The following is a 19,867-nucleotide window of genomic DNA, read 5'->3' on the forward strand; positions in this document are numbered from 1 at the left end:
TTTTGGGCCCTTTAGGCTAACATTAGCTAGCATAATGTTAGCTTATAACCAGCTGTTGTTGTTTAGCCAGTTCTTGGCAGTTGTCTGGAGACAGAAGCGCTGTGTTTTATTAATCTGCTGACAGTAAGTAAATGCGACCGTCTTGAGAATAAATAAACATATTTGTGCACGTTTTTGTTGCAGTTGGAACCCTGATGGGAGGACATGAGGCTTTAGGTGAGGATGAGTATGAGATTGTATCCAGATGCTGGTTGCATTGTCCCTGTCCTTCGCAACTACATTTTCTAATATCCTCCGCCTTTGGCGTACTGCTTTTGTGGCCAGTCTCAAGCTACATGCAATTTCTTCTAAAGCTATTAGGCGAAGTCTCCATCTTGGTCACTGCATTCAAGATTGTGGGTCAACAAGGTGGCTTCCGCAAGGTGGTGCCTGCACCTACATATTTTTTGATGGACAATTCTAAGCTTATAGGAATGCATCAATTAGTTAGAATACATAATCAATGTATATTTATGTGTATATCTTTCTATTAAATAAACTCAAAGGATGACTTACCGGTCCTTTAAAGTGATTTTGAAGCTAAGAGAGAAGTTCGTCATTGTGCTTGTATGACTGATAAGCACAGTCAGCTGTGCAGTCTTATTCGTCATCAACTGCCTTCTGCACTCTGTAAGCGCTTATCAACACATTGCCAGCATCCAGGTGTCTAAAGCTTCTTTAAAAACCTCTCCTGAAAATCATGTATTTTTAAAGCCTTTTTCTTTCATTTCCAATTAAAGTTACTGTGACATAAAAAAGTATTTGCCTTAATAAAGAACTATTCTGGTTTCCACAACAACATCCGTGTGGGGAAAAAAGCAGCGCTGTCTCATTTTAGGTAACCCTTCATCAAACTGTTAGAGGCACCAAGCTTTCAAGTAATGTGTGAACTTGCCTTTGTCAGAGCGACTTAGATAACAACAAGCGAGTGACACTTTTCGTCTGAGACTACCTCAGAGGGGAAGTGATGCAATGCTGACCCAGGAGATTCAAAAACAACTCTGAGCCCAGAATCAAAGAGGCCGGACACTTTGTCTGTTCTGCTGACAGACGCGACGTTTCAGTGGAGGTGGAGCCATGAAAGTCTCTCAGGTCGGAGTCACTCCTCTGGGATCACTCACACCCTCTTACACACATTTTAAATATATTCCAAGAACTGCCATGTTGTTTATATGTTTGTATGCAGAAGCGAATTGTTCTGGGCAGATGTGAACAAGTTTCTAGCTGCTTGCCTACGTAAGCAACTGTGTGTGGTGGATTTGAATTTTATGACTCAAACATAAATTATAGATCGAGATTACAAAACAGTGCATCGCTCAAGGTGCGATGAGTAGAACATAGTTGAAAACACGTGTTTCCACCGATAAATGCAACAACATCAAGTGTTCGAGCAAAGTGTATGAATATTTTCGCTCTCTGGAGGTCTGTTGTTGTTGCTCAGCTGGGACAAGACAGCTGGCCTTCGTGCTATGCCATTACTTCAGATCCCATTATTACAGAGAATCCCAGCAGTAATGGAAATAGCCTGTCGTCTTGGGCCAGGTAGCACAGCTAGCCCATAAATCAAACTGGCGTTTGGGGAGGTGAGTGAGGCAGGGAAGGCAGCGGTGATGGTGATGAATGGGGAGAGTGAGTAGGAGACAAAAGTGGGGTAAGAGAAGACGGGAGGAGTTTCCTGTGCTTGCTGACAACCTCGAAGAAGGCTTGAGCAAACAGGTCCTATAAGATGCAAGCTAAGATAGCCATCAGTAGACCGGTAGAAGACAGACAAGTTTGATTTAGGTTAGTTGGAATGTCAGTTTAGATTGAAAATTTGTTATCACTGATTATCACTCTGTCACAGATACACACACCTTTCGTTTTATTTGCTGCTCAGTTGGTTGTATTCAGTGTTAAATCAGAACTTCAACATTGCCTTTTGAGATGTAGCCTACAGTAACAAAGAGTTACATAAAACAGAAAGAAAGACCTCAGCCATTTTTAAGGTTATTTATTAGGAAAAAAAAGAATACTATCCATTAATTAGTAACAATAAACATGCTTGTGTATTCCTGATATTGTCACAGTTACTTATTGTGAGCAGATTAGACGTGCAGACCTCCCGTTTCTGCACAGCTAGCAACAAACTGGCGAAACAACAAGAGCATCTAATGGTGAAATTTTAGAGACTGTAACTTTAAAATGAGAAGGAATTAAAAGTTTAAATTACATTATTACATTATTATACTATTATTTTTTGCCAATGCAGACATGTGTTATTATTATTATTATTGTGATACTGATGCTCATGTGCCCACGCATATTATGTGCCATTATAGTGATATCCAGTCAGATATGATGTTGTTATCGGGAATTACCATAATATTTAAATTATGAAAAAGAATGCAATTTGTTGCACAGGTATTTATTTATGAATCAGGCTGCTTCAAATTCAAAAACATTCCAGTTAAATTCGGGAATAACAAAGTGAAGTCTTAATTAAATTTCAAAGTGACTTTTTTGGTCTGGACTGAAATGAAATACTGAATATTTGGGAAAAAAACGAATATAGCCATCACGTAGACACATCAGCTCAAAACTTAGGTTAGGCATCCCTTAGCTCATTTGTCCAACAACAGCTCACTAACCTCAGTATTATTCCACTCGCTGGAGATGCAAATTGCTCGGCTGCTCATAATTTACGTCCGACAGCCTAGTGGTTTGCCTTGAAATAATTAGTCAAAAACAGTCTTGTGGCATCACAATAATCAAAAGCCACTCTTGGATTTGTTTTATTTGGTGGGGATTTCAGTGATTTGTCTGTGTAAATGGGGTTAAATTCCTTGTGGTGATGTTGCTGAACAATCCTACCACTGTTTTCTGGAGTTATGACTGACTGGATGCTTAATTATGATCCTGTGAAGTAAGGCAGGTGGAATCATTGTGATCTCTCTGGTTTGCGTTGATTAGCTGTTACGGTGTTTGATTGCTGTGTAATGAAGTCAGAATTAAAGAGTTAAACGTTTCAAGGACCGCAATGTCTGCACCGTCTTTTGACAACATGGCATATGTTGTTATTATTTTTTTTATAACAGAATAAAAACCTTGCGAGTCAGAATTAACACATCATCTATTTGAAGTTCAACAACCGGAGCGCAGCCTATAACAACTACTATCAAAGCATTAACGCTGCATGTGTAAATTGTTGTAGGTGTGCTTCGCTGATCGAGTAAGCATGGAAGAATCTGGCAGAGATGTCCTGTTTGCGGGAAATCCAGAGGGAAGCCACTTAGAGGGCTGTATTTATCACTCCCATGAGTAATAACCACCGAGGAAAACACAACTTGGCACCAAGCACAATGGCGCAATTGTTTTTTGGGGGGTTTTGTATACGGGAGGGGGTAAAATGAAGTGCTTTTAATATTCACATATATCTGTTACCAGTTTGGATTGCAGGCCTCTCCTCCTTTCCAGGAGAGCTTGTTTAGCATTGAGCCCTGGGGGGAACAGGTGGATTTTTTTTCCCTCGCTGTGTCTGGACAAACCAGTACACACCAGGAGACAACATTGCAGAATGGATTTCATAGTTCAGGTCTTTTTTAATTAGCTCGTAATAGCGCTTTTGCGTTGGAGATCTGCACCATTTGCGTAGGAAAAAGGTGATTATGTTCCATCATGCCACACATCGATGTTTTCTTTGGCCAGGTGATGTTATGTTTGCTTGGCAGGGGTGCCAGTTTCTGCATTTCAGCACAAAGCATTTTGTTTTAGGGCTAATTACACGGCAGGCAAATGAGCCCCGTTTCTTCCTCTCCTCTGTGGGTGACAGTTATTGACAATCGACCCTGTCTAGCCATAATACGCCAGAGGCAGAGGAATCAACCACTTCCAACATAAACACTGCAGAAAGAGGAGCTTCAAATGGGGCAGGTTTTACCTTGACAACTGTAACTATGTTCAACAAATTAGTCCAAGATTCCCTGGTTGTTTACACACCTTGAAATGAAAAGAGACCCTTTTTTTTAATCAGACTGACAGCACAGATCCTTCAGATTTAGCATTTTGTTTTCATTGCTGTGGCTGTGAATGGGCACAGCAGATGACACCCACTCCAAGTTGAATCTGAATCGTCAGATCTGATGTTTGTGTGTGTGAGTTTGTGTAAATGAATGTGTGCAATTGCCAGAGGGTCACACTGTATTTTCAAACAGTTTTTTGGCATCAGTTGTATCCTGTAGGATTAAGAAGTACACAATTTGACTGTTTTATTTTGTCCGTTGGGTGTGTTTGAGCGTGCGAGAGCGTCTGAAACCAGGATCAAAGATCAGCAGATTTAGTCAGTGTCTCCCCCCGTTGAGTGACTCTCAGTCTTGTGTGGAAATGGTTGGAAGGGTCAGTGCCCGCAGGTCACCCATGCAGCTATTCCCTCTCTCCTGTGATTGTCCAGCGTCTGCTCCCACTCACTTGCAGCAGCTTCAAAGGACGCACCCCGTCACACCTTGCACTTCAAAGACGCACGGTCAACATCTGTGCCAATCAAACTGTGCACAGATGTGTCTGCGTAAGTCGCTACTGATGTGGCAACTTTAAATGGTTGACCTGTCAGTCAAGATTTGCCCAGCGTTTTTTGTTTTTTTGGTTTTTTAAATCAGCAAGGCCCCCACAAGCTATAAGTGATTTTCTTTGGTGTTTTAATACATAAATAAAATAAAACATCTCCAGCTGTTAGATTAATGGTCTTCAAACCTACAAAGATTAAGCAAAGGGGGGGAAATAAAGTGAAATTAAAAAGAAAAATTTGTATAGTTGCAAATGTGCATGCAATTTATAAAGTCAAGAGAGAAGAGAGTGTTCACATTGCAAATATTGTTGTAAAATTTCATATACATAAATCTACTTTTGTAGACTTTTATGTGTATTTTTAATGTGATTTTCACCAACCAGCGAGCAACTGTGCTGGGGGTTTTTCTGCTATTGTTTAACTGAGTGCTAGATGTTAGCTTCCATAAACTGTACTGAAGTAACCGGGGAAAAAAGACAGAGCAGTAGAGATGTGACATAAATTCTTCAGACGTTACTCTCAATAGGCCGAATAGTCCTACATTTGCCATTTAATATTTTAGACTTATAATTTCATAGTAATTTAGCTTCACCCAGCTCCTCCAACCCCCCTTGCACACGTCTGGATTTTATTCAGTCCGTTATATCATCTTTTATCTGGTTTAACATGAATAATAATAGTTTATATTAATAGACTATTATTATTTTGTACCTTTAAGTCATCATAATAAAAACTTTCTCCTATTTGTGCCAGACAAGATGCTTTATTGTCTATACTACCAACATTATAGAGGGCTGAAATTCATACATCAATAAGCCAGAGCTGCTCTCTTTAGGGGTCGTCACAGCAGATCATCTGCCTCTATCTCTATCGCCTCTCCCTAGCATCCTCTTCTGTCACAACAACCCTCTGCATGTCCTCGTTCACTAGATCCACAAACCTTTTCTGTGGTCTTCTTTTTATCTGGCATATATCCACAGAGTTGAGATGGTTTGGACATTTGCAGACATGTCCAAACCATCTCTTCTCTAACCTTGTCTCCAAACCACCCGACCTGAACTGTCCCTTTGATCTACTCATTTCTAATCCTGGTCACTCCCAGATTTAAGCATCTTCAAATCTGCCACCTCCAGCCCAGCCTCCTGTGTTTTGTGGGTGCTGCTCTCTCCAAACTATACATCACAGTCTCGCTACTATCTTGTAAATCTTACTGCTATCCTTCTGCCACAAATCACCCCGACAGTCCACCCACTCCACCCACACTGCGTTCCTTTTTCTTGTGTGCTGTCCGTCGCTTTCGATGGTTTCCCCCAGGTATTTAAGCTCCTCCATCATCGCTACTTCCACTCATTGCATCTTTACTGCGACACCTGCCTCACACATGCATTCTTTCAATCCCACTGACAGCCTCCAATATGCATTGATCTTCCATTGCACTGACAGTTATTTCAAATCCTCTGAATACCTCTACCCGGAAACAGACACGTCTACAAACACACTGGAGATATCAGAGTGTCAGAGGAGCACTGAGAGCTGGTGCTGGGCTCAGATCTCACGCTTTTGTAAAATACCAGCTTCATGTCTTTCCTCTCAGGAGTTTGGAAGTTGCTCACATGAGCTGAAGTGCAGGTGGTCCCATATTCTGCCAAAATGATCTGGATCTGGATCAGGATCAGAATCTGAATCTGCGTAAATTACAGCATCTGAAAACCTCACTTTTCCTGCATGTTCAGACGAGGATTGCGGTCATAGATCATCCTCGCTGTGTGTGTCTGCGTGCTCATATTTTCTTTGGTTCCCTCCTTTTTTCACTTACTGTTTTTTTGCCTTTGTTATCTGTTTTGTTGTTATTTTGTTAAGTCCTCACGGTGGTAATCTTGCTTGTTTTTAACAGAATTGTTTTTCTATTGTCAAAAAAACCCAACACACATTTACAAAAATGCTGATCTGTCGCAGAACTGAAAGATCAGACAAGGTTCTGCCTGAGCCGGACAATCTGAGCTTTTCACTCAGTTAAATTTCAGTAAATTCATAAGTGATTAATATGACCCTTAACCTCCTAGGACCTGGCGTCCACATATGTGGACATCACATTTTGCGTTATTTAGACCAAAATACTCAATTTTGCTCGACAAGGGCCTGATATCCACTTACGAGGACATTATACTGCTACTGTTCTATCAAAATTTTAAACGAATATCCTCATATGTGGCTCTTATTTTTCATAAAAACAAAAATAAGTAAAAAAAAAAAATAAAAATCTGGTAATTCTTTGTTTTTACATTCATCGGGCCCCAATATGCCCAAATATCAAAGAGAAATTAAAAATGCATGCCATGGAAGAGCTCGGGTCTTAGGAGGACCTTTTTGTACCAAAGAATGACCATCAAAAAAGACACAATTCAATGAAGTGAAAAGCTAAAATAAGGGAAAACTTAGGACTTTGCAACCAAAAAATAGCAACAGATTAAATGTCAAAATAGTTTCAGTTGATCAGTTCATCAATTATTTGTCTTGGTGTGTGTTCTGTTGCAGAATTTCGCAAGAATAGGTGATTTTTCTGTCATAAAGTGTTCTTTCCATCATGAAAGAAAGATTTTTTCATCCAAAACATTTTTTTTCCTTTTCCGTTTTCTGTTCTTTCATTTTTTGGACTCACAGGGAACATCAAACAGGTTTAATTGTCTCTTTTTCTGTTACATTCAAACTAGTGTTTTTGTCACATTTGTTTTACTGAGGAGGGACCTATTTCAGGAAGCGATCTCAACCATTAAGTTTTGTTAGGGGGCTTTTTTGTTTTTTCAGCTTTTTTCTTTTTCTTTCTTTTCATAGTTCGTACATTCCTTGACCTTGAGATAATATCATTTTTTTCCTGAGATTTTTTTTTTTCTAAGTTGAGTTGCTTATTTAGGGATTAATATTGAACCCCTCACTGTAATTACACATATATCCTGCTCGAGCTTCTTTATGAATGTGTTTCAAGACACATTTATTCCCTTGTGGGAATGTGAGCTCCTGGTTCTCAATTTTGTGGGACTGTCGCACATTCTCACCCTGATGTCTGGATGTACAAACAAACTGAGCGCTGCACACAGATGGGTACAAAAGCCAGGCTTACGGCTGAGGCGAGGAGGAGTCAGGTGGATCAAGGAGCAATGTGGGAAAGGTGGAATCTCCCGCTGATCCTCCTGGGACCAACACCAGGAAGAGAAATGTCAGATTTACAGGATTCAGTGTTCTCCTGGGAAACATGGAGGTACTGACGCACATTCACACACGTTTACTGGGAAAAGAAGGTAAATAATTGTAGATATTTGACCGTTCCTGAGAAGATTGTCCTCACACAGTCAAAGACACCCTCAAACTTGTAGTCGCCTTTCTTTCAAGGTCTAACTGGCAGGTATGATTATACAAATGCAAAGTAATGCATGGTCATACAGACTGATAAACTGTCAGATTACAGGATTCAGCTTTTGATGGGAAAATGCTGGGAAACACATTCACACACATATATAGATAAACAAACATCTGACCCTCAGTTTCATCCTTTCTAGAATAGAAAATGTAAATGTGCAAAAACAAATTAGTTCTAAAAACAAAACATTAAGTTAATTTACCTTTAGATAAATATATATACATCTAGTTAGCATTTGTAAACACCATTTGTATCCTGACATCTTAAGCACCAATAATTACTTAATGTGCATATTTCATTTTACTGTAACAGAGCGATTTATGAAATAAATTTACATTTATTTCAAATAATGCATCAGAATCTGAAGCATTTATTTGAATTGTAAGCAGTCTGTTTTGTAGATAATGCATTTTTATAGCTAAATATAACAGACGTTTCATTAGAAAAGACACAAAGCCTCTAAAAAGTGCCTAAACAGCTTGTGTGACCTTTTTTGCAAAACTCCCCAAACCTATTAACTGAAGATTTATTGTCATTAAGTATACACTGCATTGAAAAAAATTACCATAATTACTTTTTATGAGTTTGCATTTGCAAAAAAATGATTATATTTTCTCAACTAAAAATACAGGCTCTGTCAAATGGCTTTAGAAGAAATATGACAGTGAGTTACAAAGTGTAAAGATGACAGTCCTGTGGGACCCCGGCCTGCAGTAAGAAGCGAGATTAGAGAGATTACAGTTAAAGAGTATCTCGTCCTGTGGAGCCCCTTCTAAACACCAGCTCCCATCAGATGGGCCTGGTCTGATGGAGGAAACAGGAGAGATTATACATGTTTAACAGTAATCCCCCTCTTCTGGAGCGATGCCAGTGCAGAGCAGAAGACCTCCGTTCGACTGGAGAAACAAAGAAAAACAAGGAGAGAGAGACAGTCCCGGGTGGAGAGTCCACACTTTTAAAAAGATTTACAACTTTCACGAAAGAATGCTGCAGCTGACTCGGAGAATAAGTCACGTACCAAAGCACGTGCATTTTGTTGTAAAGCTTTTAAAAGAGAAACGTGAAGAGAAGATGTCGATTTCATTCCTGACACTTGTCATTTATGTTATCTTTTTGAGCCACTAGGCTCCGTATCTTACTAATTAATTTTTTATTTTTTGGTGGGGGTTATACTACTAGGGTACAGGATGTTATATGTTTAATTCATTCATGGATAGATGCAGGCACAATTACTTTTAACAAAGGAAAAATGACTTTGGTAAAGGTTACTGTTAATCTTTCCTGTCACTGATGTTCAGTTGGCATTTCTAACCAACAACTGCACCTACAAAGTTTAGTTCTTCTGCAAAATCACCTAAAAAAAAAAGCCCCCCACACTAGTCAGTACAAAATTGAGGCCTATAATCATCTTATGTCACTGGCTGATGTCTTTGTAAGGTGAAGATTCTATTCAATTTAATTCAGTTTTATTTATATAGAGCCCAATCACAACAGCAGTCGCTTCAAGGAACTTTATACAGTTAAGCAAACAAGACAAAGAAAGGCCAACGATCTCACAACCCCCAGTGAGCAAGTACTTGGCAACAGTGGGAAGGAAGAACTCCCTTTTAACAGGAAGAAACTGCTGGCAGAACCAGGCTTTGAGGGACTTTTCACCTTAACTCAGTAGTGCTGTGAAAAAGAGACAAGAAAACAGAGAAAGAGAAACACTGGGGCTGGTGTAAGACAGCGGTCCCCAACCTTGTTTGCGCCACGGAGCGATTTATGTCCTACAATATTTTCACAGACCGGCCTTTAAGGTGTCGCGGATAAATACAACAAAATAAAACCAGTACCTGTACCAAAAAAAGAAGATTTATTAATAACACACGGGAAAAGACACAGGGAAACTGAGTTAACGATAAAAACAATTTAAAAAATAACTATAAAAACCAATAATTTCACACACGAGCTTCAACTCTCGCGGCCCAGTACCAAACGACTCACAGACCGGTACCGGTCTGTGGCCCGGGGGTTGGGGACCACTGGTGTAAGACACACAGCAAGGGCCTTGCATCAGAATCAAACCTAGGCCGCTACATTTAGCCTGCACAATCAGTTTGCGACACCAGCATCCCAGGAGCTTAGATCTAAATTAAATGCAGGCACGAGGTGGTATCTGTGTCAACAGAGCTGAAACAGATCAGGATCCATTTATTCTCTGCGGTTTTTCACCATAGCCACACTAACACCAGCTGATAGAGGAATCCCAACTTTGTGTAGATTCAAACTTGAGTCAGACAGCAGTAGGACGGCTCCCCTCAGCAAGAGGCAGCAGTTCAATATTCAAGCCAGAGAAACAAGCCTTCACAGTAACATGTCCAATTACTTATACTGCAGCTATATGTAAGACTCCATTCAAACAGAAGTGTTTTTCATTCAATGTCTAGTCAAATTTTTCTTATTGATGTTGACAGTTTATTTTTACTATACAAATGCAGTTGCCATAGTGTTTCATGTTATGTGTGTAAACAATACAAGTTCACTTTTGTAAGAATCATATATGTCGGATGATTATGTTTGTTCTGTTTCTTTTGTGTCTTGGATTCTGTGCTCATGATCGACCTGTAAATCAAGCACTAGTGTAAAACAAAGCATAACACATTAACACAGGGTGTCAAGTGACATTAATGTGTGTGACACCAGTGATTACATGTTGTGGGACAGTTTGCTGCTTTAAAGATCCATTGTGTAGTATTACCTTGAAAGTGATAGCAGTTTTTATTTCTGTACTTCATATAGGATGTTTATGAATATTACAAGCAGAGTTAGTACTATGAGGCAGATTTACTGACAGTAGTTGATTTTATTCTGGTTTTATTTGCATTTCTAATGTGGAATTGTGTAATGTTGTCTGTATGTTTTATAATAAAAAAAAAGCTCAAAAGCCAAAAGAAAATAACATGCTACCCATGAGGCCGATAGCAAGGAGAGATCAAAGACATAGACAGTCAAACTGGCTGACTGACTGATTGATTGAAAGAAAAGCCTGCCAGACAGACTGAGACTGACAGGCACGCTGAGTCAGTGTCTGAGAATGAGAGGCAGAGGTGGAATGAGCAAGCAAGGGAAGCCGAGAGAGAGAAAGAGAGAGAGAGAAATGAAACATTAGAAAACATAAAGTTGAAAATGACTGTGTTAATTTACCTCTGATAACTGGTTCAGTGCCAGACCACACACACGGACGATCAGATATAGATGTCTGCACATACACACACACATATACACACACTGCATACCTGGATGGGTGGGCTCGATTGCTCGAGGCTACAGTTGTAGTTGTAATTCGTCTCCATCGCAACAGCCACGATTCATGGCTGACAATCAAAATACTGGAACGATTCTTCAAAGCTAATTAAAGTCTAATAATCTTTTTATTCTGTAGTAACCATAAATTGGTAAATATGCAACTATTAAATTACATTAAATGTATTGCACGTCCAATAACCAAATCAGGTGGTGATATAATTTTTTTTTAATATTCAGAATGTTGTTGGGTGAATTACTCACAGATTCTGCAGATATACCAAACATTTCTGTAGCTAAATTAACTCATCATCATCCAAGGTGGGTAGTCAGTTTTAACCTGTAATTTCTAACTATTATATCCTTCCTAACTTGTAATTGGGAGAATATGACTCATGACTTAATTGGTGAGGAGCAGGAAAATGTTATAAGGAGAGAGAGAAAAATCCTCCATGCATGCTATTTCCCCACTTTACAGTAATGAACCCACGTGATCACTCTTCAGTCAGATCCCAAAGACATAAGGAAAAGAAACTCTTAGTAAGCATTTGTAAGCACTTTAATTACCATAATAGGTCTATTTCAGAGAAAATAGCCTTAATGATATAAAATTGTTATCCTGTTCAGTCAATAGACACTAACATTTTAAATATGGCAAGACATTTGTTCATGTAATTTACTGTTTAACATTCATTACATTTTTACATTTACTGTAAGTGCTTCAGAACCTAAAATGAACATTTGGTAACACATTCACGCTTCCAGCCAAATATGAAACTTTTTTATCTTCACTGATGAGCGTCTCTGTTTTTCTAAAACATGGTCGTGTAGTTTTTGCTTGTACCTGCAGAGGGCAGTGCAGGCCTGCAATTGTAAAAGAGTAACAAACTGTTACGTTGTCTCCCTCTGTGTGTCAATAGTGGTAAATCGTGACACTTCAACACGGATTCTCAAAATGTAACGCAATAAACCGAATTGTCTTTGCTCTAGGTAGCAAAAAAGGTGTCACCAGCACATTATTTTCTACATTATTATTGTGTAAAATAATTATTACTGAACAGCCCTTAATTGTCATTGTTCATGTACAATGAAATTATGGGTACTCCGTGAAAACTGTGCGGAAGTAAAATTTAAAGAATCAACATAGTAAAGACTGAAGAAATAAACAGAGTTAAGAGGTAAGAGTGAAAGATATATACAAGGTTTAACACAACATGCCCCAGTTCCACGTGATGATGTCAGGAAAGACCTTGCAAACCTGGTACTACATCTATGACAGCACTATTTATGCTTCAAGTTTTAAGAACTCTCAGGCTTCAGCAGTGAGAATCCTATACTAGACAAAAATGGGACCAGACACTGGTCTCTCCTCAGTTCCCAGATGTTTATGGACCGTTGTTAGGAGTAGAGAGGATGTAACGGTAAACATGGCCCCTGTTAAGCTCAATTTAAGCATTTCATGTGTTTTCTGTGTTTTATGGTAAATTAAAGATGGGGTTTTGAAATTTGCAAGTCATTGCATTCAGTTTTATTTTAATTTAATAATTTTTTTTTAAATTTTACACAGTGTCCCATTGTTTTTGGAATTGGCGGTGTAGATTGGCAAAAGTTTTAAATGTATTTATGAATTTTTTTTTAATTAGTGACAGGCCACTCGAATACCCTGGTTTGGAGTACAAACTGTTACAGTTACAAGTGTGCAGTTTTACATATATGTGAAACTTTTAGATTTTCATATATGAATATATATTTTAGTCTCATCCAGCTGCACACTTTGTAAATACTTCCTCCAAAGGAAATGTCTAATGGGATCACAGAGCGTGATGATAAATATGTGACCTTTTGAATAGCAGATGTTGTCCAAAGCCCAGACCCACAAATCTCTACTACTACTACACTTACAATCACAAAACAATTCCCTTTACACTAGATGAATGTGGCAGAGAGGGTATGCTTAGTCAAAGAAACTTACAGTGTAAATATGAAGACATTTATTCATATGCATCCTTTATTAACTGTAAAAATCAATATGTTTTTTACGAGCATAAGGCATAGAGTTCAGTGAAGATCATAGACACAGGCTGCTGTCTAAGGAGTAATGATGCATAATAAGCTTCAGGGGACACAGACTACAACCTAATTACCAGGTCCTAAAGACCTTTGCTGAAACAAAAAACCTCAGTGTATTTCCCTGTCTATAATGCCTAACTGTCTCCCCCCAAATCAGCCAACTAGAGACGTTCCCAAATGTTCAGAGCAGGATAATTCTGTCCAAACTCCACCCAGTAAGAGTTTAAATTTAAGCAACCGAGAGCCTGGACAAGTATCTAAAGAAAAAAGAAAACAATTAAATACAACTAGAAATATAAGTGTAATATTAAGATCAAGGATTCAATACTTTTTTGCCATGTCATCGTTAGGAATTTGCCTCAATGTGCCCATGTCTGACAACAATCACAGCAAAACACCTAATTATATCTGATATATGAGGGGATTTGTTAAGAAAACTACAATTAGTTCTCTGTGTGCACAGTACACAAACCTCTGTGTCAGATGACATCCTGATGTGAACCATGTGTTGACAGGGACAACATTGAAGTGATTGTGCTTCTGCTGATTTTAGGCGGCATCATACATCACACAAAGACACAATTACATACCATTGCAAGTGGCTTTTACTGTAAATAGCAGTATCACGTTCCTGAGTTTCACTATGGATGTCCCAGGCTCACATTTTTGGCATGTTATCAATCTACTGTTACCTTTCTGTTAAAGTTTGGAGAGGGTTAATGTCTCCTTAGGTGCTGATGGTACAGACTTATTATTTTAACTGTGAGTTGAGTCAAAATGTACTGGAAATGGCCTAGACTGTCATTCTAGACACAGTACAGCCAAGTTTTTTTGAAAAAAAAGTTTTTTCGTTGAAAGCAGCACTACTCAGCTCGCCATGCTGTAAATTTCAAAGTTGAGAAACAAAGTTTTAAATCATCGAAGCATCTTCAAACCTACAAAGATATTTCATCCATTCTGTTTCTGATTTATATTTTGCAATACTGTGCCTCTGTATATAGGATTTCCTTGGTAAGGGCGTAAATTAGGAATTGTGTCTTTTTGCAGTGGGTATGTTTAAAGTCTGAGCCAAGATGCCGAAGCTTTGCACATATTTTCAACACATGCTGGAATTCCTGCCTCAAAAACTGCTTTGCAATGCATTTTCTCGCCATATTTTCCTGCATCTCTTACAGAAATCAAAGAGGAACATGATGTTTTCATCTGAGCGTTGTGTTTATGAACCTGAAGTCATAAGAAGCCAATTAAAACATGAGTTTTAAAAACTACTGCTACTATATACTACATACTTTGCTCATCTTCATTTAAAGATCAACTCAATAATATGACTGTATCAGGAAAAGTCACGCATAGGAATTCCAAGCAAAAACAATGGCAAAAAATAAAAGCCATGCAACAAAGTAAAGACCTCAAGAACATGTTTTATGTTTTCCTGTTTTTCATTCCAGGAAACAGAGAATGGGAGGATGGTCCGACTCCCACTTGTGCTTTGCGTAATATTGGTTTCCTTTGTTCCAAGTGAAAGGCTTTAAAAACAGCACACATGCTGGTTCTGTGTCAGTTAAAGCGACATCATGGTGTCAAAGGTGCTCGTGGGTGCTGCTGTTTTTGTTGTCGCCCTCATTTCAGAGAGTACGTCTGTGCTGCTTTATCTGTGTTTTTTGGTGCAACATTTCAGATGTTATTTTTCTGCTATTAATATTTTGCGCATCTGTAAAAGAAAAATATGCTTCTTCATCTCAGGTGTGGGCATAATCGGTGGCAGGGAGGCAGCACCGCATTCTCGGCCCTACATGGCTTCCATCCAGGTGCCAGAAGGGGAGAATCTGAAACATGAATGCGGAGGCTTTGTGGTAGCAGATCAGTGGGTGATGACTGCAGTGCACTGTCTACCTACCGGGTAAGGCAACATTTTTTACAGTGTAACAAATGTATGAAAACAAGTGCAAGATCAGAATCATATTAGCATGATATTTTCCATTTAGAGCTGGTTCTGTTTGGATTGTGTTTGTTTGTATTTGCTTGGGCAATAATCTCTCATGTGCTTGTTCAAGTTTCATGTTTAAATTTGCTCAATGGCTCTACAAAAGCATTTAGAGTTTGCTTTTATGTAGTAGATAATTATTTTTCTTGATGATTATTCAATAATATAACACTATTGTGCTCTTTTTTAAGACCAAATGGAAGGAAGGTGGTGCTCGGTGTCCATTCTCTGAGTGAACCTGAAGAGACAAAGCAAATCTTTGACATTTTGGAACTTCACAATCATCAAGATTTTAACCCGAGTAATTATGACAATGACATTGCTTTAATTAAGGTAAGTGCATATGCTATGCCCTTATACTATCTGAATACTCAGAAATAAGAGTCTATAATAGTAAACCAAAACAGTGATATATTTGGAATCATCATCTGTGGGGGCTTTTGCAGCTGGATCGTCCATTTAACATTTCCGAAGCGGTTAAAGCGGTGGAATTTCTGCGTGCTGGAGGCACAAACCCCGACACCGGTAACGAGGTCGAAACAGCTGGCTGGGGATCGGCTGACAACCTGGGGGCCAGACCAGATAAACTCAAAGAGGTGACTGTCGAGGTGATTAGCCCAGCTCGGTGCAGACGCAGCGACTACTTTGGTAGAAAGTTCACCACTAACATGATATGTGCACATAAAGTATGCGCAGACCCCTGTGACCAACCACATAAGAATGAGGACAGTTGTGATGTAAGTTTTACTTCCTTTTATTCTACTAAACATGAATGGTGAAACGTGAAAACAGTTGTTAGACAGCTGGCTTAGATGGCATTACTGATCCTAAACTTGTGCTTTTTTTTCCTGCTTCTTTTTTGTGGTCATTCAGGGGGACTCTGGAGGTCCTCTGCTCTATAATGACGTTGTGGTGGGCATCACCTCAAATGGCGGAAAAAAGTGCGGCCAAAAAAAAAAGCCTGGAATTTATACTATCATCTCTCACTACACTCAATGGATTGACAACATCATGAATCCACAGCCAGCTGCAGCACAAGACCAGAGCACATAAATGAAAGCAGACGTTACATTCAAGTTTTTAGCTACAGCTGACTATACATCTGTCACAGTGTTTTATATATATATGATTAACGCATGTCTGTAGGAGCAGATCATCAATGTGTGGCAAATGACAAAAACATATGTAAACGTCTTTATTTTTTTCTACTGCTCCTGATTGCTCGCTCTATGGGCGTCGCCATAGAGAATTGTCTGCCTCCATTTTACCCTCTATAGCATCATAATAACAATCACATAATTTAGCACTTTGCTGTATTATGGATTTAATAAAAACATAGTACGTGTCTCGTGTTATACCTGTACCTTGCAAAAAAGCAACAGATAGATAGATAGATAGATAGATAGATAGATAGATAGATAGATAGATAGATAGATAGATAGATAGATAGATAGATAGATAGATAGATAGATAGATAGATAGATAGATAGATAGATAGATAGATAGATAGATAGATAGATAGATAGGCAAAATAGGACACCAAACATTTGGCTTTAACATTTGGAGGTTTGATTCTACCTAAAATAAGATTGTATTACTGGGCATCCCAGCTCAGAACAGTAGTAGAGATGAAGAGATTAGTTCTGTTAAACAGAACTCCAGGAATGCCAGGAATATTAATATCTACAGTGCAATATCTTAGTCAACAGTCTCAGAGGAAAATTAACGTAATACACGGGTTAAACAAACACTGCAGGTATGGAATGGAGTGCATGCAATTAAAGGTGAACGTAGCAGGTCATGGACCATGCCTAGTGTACATTAGGAAATATCAAGTGTCCCCCCTCTATACTTGTTATTGATAATAGAAGATGGGCCAGAAGTTAAGAATTAACCAATTATTTGATGGAAACGTGTTTAAATTATCAACTCCAGGAAAAAATAATTGTCTTACTCCTAGGTGACTTATGTATAGACATCTAAAAATTAGACATCACATCACAAAACACACTGACTGTGGCATTCTGAAAAAGGATCCAACCAATATCGAATTATGATTTCATCTATGTATTCCAACAATAAAACATATATATGTTTAAAAAGTGAGTGACAGAGATATCAGAAAATACCAGATATATTATACAGCTTTAATTACTTTAATTTATAAGAAGATGGACACTTATCATTGTTGTCTATCTTAATTATGATTATGATCCATTTCGAACTTTTTGGGGATAAAAGCTTTGTTCTTTCTACAGTTTATTTATCTGTTTGTAGCTAAACTATATTTCAAATGAAGCCAACCCTCAAAGTCAGTCGGTGCCTTTTCCTCTTGTTTAGTTTTGTTTAATACTACCTGTAAGTTGTGCTATTGGCAATAAAGTTCCAAATGTACTTTGTGAGTAGAAAGACAAACAATAATAGATCAGACTAACTGAAACTATGGTTAAAAGCCAAAGTTTACAATGTTGGAACACAACACCAAGACGTCATCTAAACAATTTATGCATCACTGTTGTAATTTTAATACATGTGTGTCAGCTTATTGGCAAGTGGAAACATTTGTAAAATTGTCTTCAAGTCTCAGGCAATCAAGATAACAACAACAACAGATCTCATAAACTTGCCAGTCTTCATACCAGTGGTGAGGAAGTCCAAAAGCAAATAAAAAGAGCACATGTACTTTTTCTTTACCTCCTTTCACTGGTCTGTGCAGACAAGCAGGTATGTGAGTAGTTCCCAGCATGCTCCACTGATTTGTTTAGCTTGATCAAATCCACACCGTCACCCCTGCCATTGTGTTCTACCAAGTGGCTCACGTTTGTAAAAGAAAGTACATCTTAACAGTCATTTAAAGGTATTCATAGCTAGTTAACTTAAAATACAAAGGTTATAAAGACAATAAAAAAGGTTACAAGGACATTTTCTGCAAGTGATTCAACCTTCAAAAGCAAACCATGCTACCACATGAGTATCAAATAAAGGAAACAAATGTTTAATGTTTAATTCAATCCAATTTAAAACATCTACACTAACATTTTTTTTGCCAAACAGGAAGTTTACGAAAGGTTCAAGGCTCTAGGGTACATCATTATACTGCTTTTCCATATGCAGTGTTCCCCTTTTTATGACAGACAAGAAATTAATTTTCTCTTAATAAGTAGTTCACTTCCAGTGCTCCTTCCTTCCTCTCTTCAATCACTTTTTTTCGTTCCTGCAGCTCCTGCAAAGAAAATCTCTTGACTATGTGGGGGTGTCCTCCATGTGAGGCAACCAGTTTACTGATCCCAGACAGCAAATCTTTCACCTGAGGATAGCTCAAAGCATTCTGGGATTTTGTAATGTTTAGCTCATAATAACGGCTCCCGCACTTCCGGACAAGATCCTGCAGGGCTGAATGAGCACCAGCAACATAGTTGTTGATTTTCTGAGGCCTGTACTTGTTGTTGTCGAATTGAACAAACAACACGATGGCATGCTCTGCGAATTCTCGTCCAAAGATCTTCTGGAGGTGTCCGAACATCTCGCACTCGCCATGGGTGAAGCGTCCCACCTGGAGCACCAGCAGGAAAACATGGGGCCCAGGTACGGCCAGAGCCAGGCAGTCCTTCACCAGCTCTACATTCTCCACCCCGTCTTCGTCCCACAGCTCAGGGGTGTCGACGAGGATGAGCTTCCTCCCTGCTGCGTATACCTCCTTTCTCTCGCAAGATACGGTCGGTAGGGCCAGTTCATGAGTGGATCCGTTAATTGAGTACTGGCTGCCTGCTCTCTCTAGGATTACATTCAGAGCAGAAGACTTACCGCTGCCACTGAGACCCAGCAAGATCACAGAGATCTTATTCTTTTCATCATCTGAAAGCCAAAAATGAAATGGAAAATGACTGTTAGAAAACACCTACAGAAAATTAGACCATACAACTCTTATGAAAATGTTGAAAATATGATTACACACCAGCTACAGCCCTTATATTATAATATCTATAACTTGTGGTGGGTCATTTCCCCTGTTGGGGTCTATATCATGTTCTTCTGGTTTTACATGTGTCAAACTGAATTTTTAACACTAAAGATTATAACAATATCCATATAAAAATGTAACTCTATCACCCCCTAGGGGCAATTAACATCACTTTTACCTCTTCCAGTAGATGCTGGACCATGTATTCACCACTCTTTGGTGTACAGGAAAGTTATGGGTCTGTATTTTTATTCATCTTGACAACTTTAGTTTTAAAACACCAGAACAAATGGAAATAGCTCTTACCATCAGGGGCACTGATCTGAAGTTGCAACATGGCTCTGTGGCTTCTTACAGCCTCCTCAAGGCTCTCTCTTTTTGCCTCATACTGCTTTTGTTCAGCTCCCTCCTTCTTTCTTTCCTCAGCGTGCTTTGCTTTCAGCTCCTCCAGCTCCCTGGCTCTTCTCTGCTCCTGTTGTTGAAGTAGCTGCATGAAAGCTTGCTCCTTCTCTTCTGCCTCGCGTACTTTCCTTTTCAGCATGTTCGTGGCCGAGTCTTCTGTGCTACGTTTCA

At 38.9% G+C, this 19,867-nt stretch overlaps 1 protein-coding gene across 1 annotated transcript; it reads left to right on the forward strand.

The window, feature by feature from the left end:
- Positions 1–14,876: 14,876 nt before the first annotated feature.
- cfd (complement factor D (adipsin)) lies at positions 14,877–16,669 on the forward strand. The gene is made up of 5 exons (XM_063499264.1): positions 14,877–14,981; positions 15,093–15,249; positions 15,525–15,666; positions 15,780–16,070; positions 16,207–16,669. Exons 1-5 carry the CDS (start codon positions 14,924–14,926, stop codon positions 16,384–16,386), a joined length of 828 nt encoding a protein of 275 aa, XP_063355334.1. The 5' UTR covers positions 14,877–14,923; the 3' UTR covers positions 16,387–16,669.
- Positions 16,670–19,867: the final 3,198 nt, after the last annotated feature.

Source organism: Pelmatolapia mariae, linkage group LG16_19, assembly GCF_036321145.2.
Source record: "Pelmatolapia mariae isolate MD_Pm_ZW linkage group LG16_19, Pm_UMD_F_2, whole genome shotgun sequence".
Classification (NCBI taxonomy): Eukaryota; Metazoa; Chordata; class Actinopteri; order Cichliformes; family Cichlidae; genus Pelmatolapia; species Pelmatolapia mariae.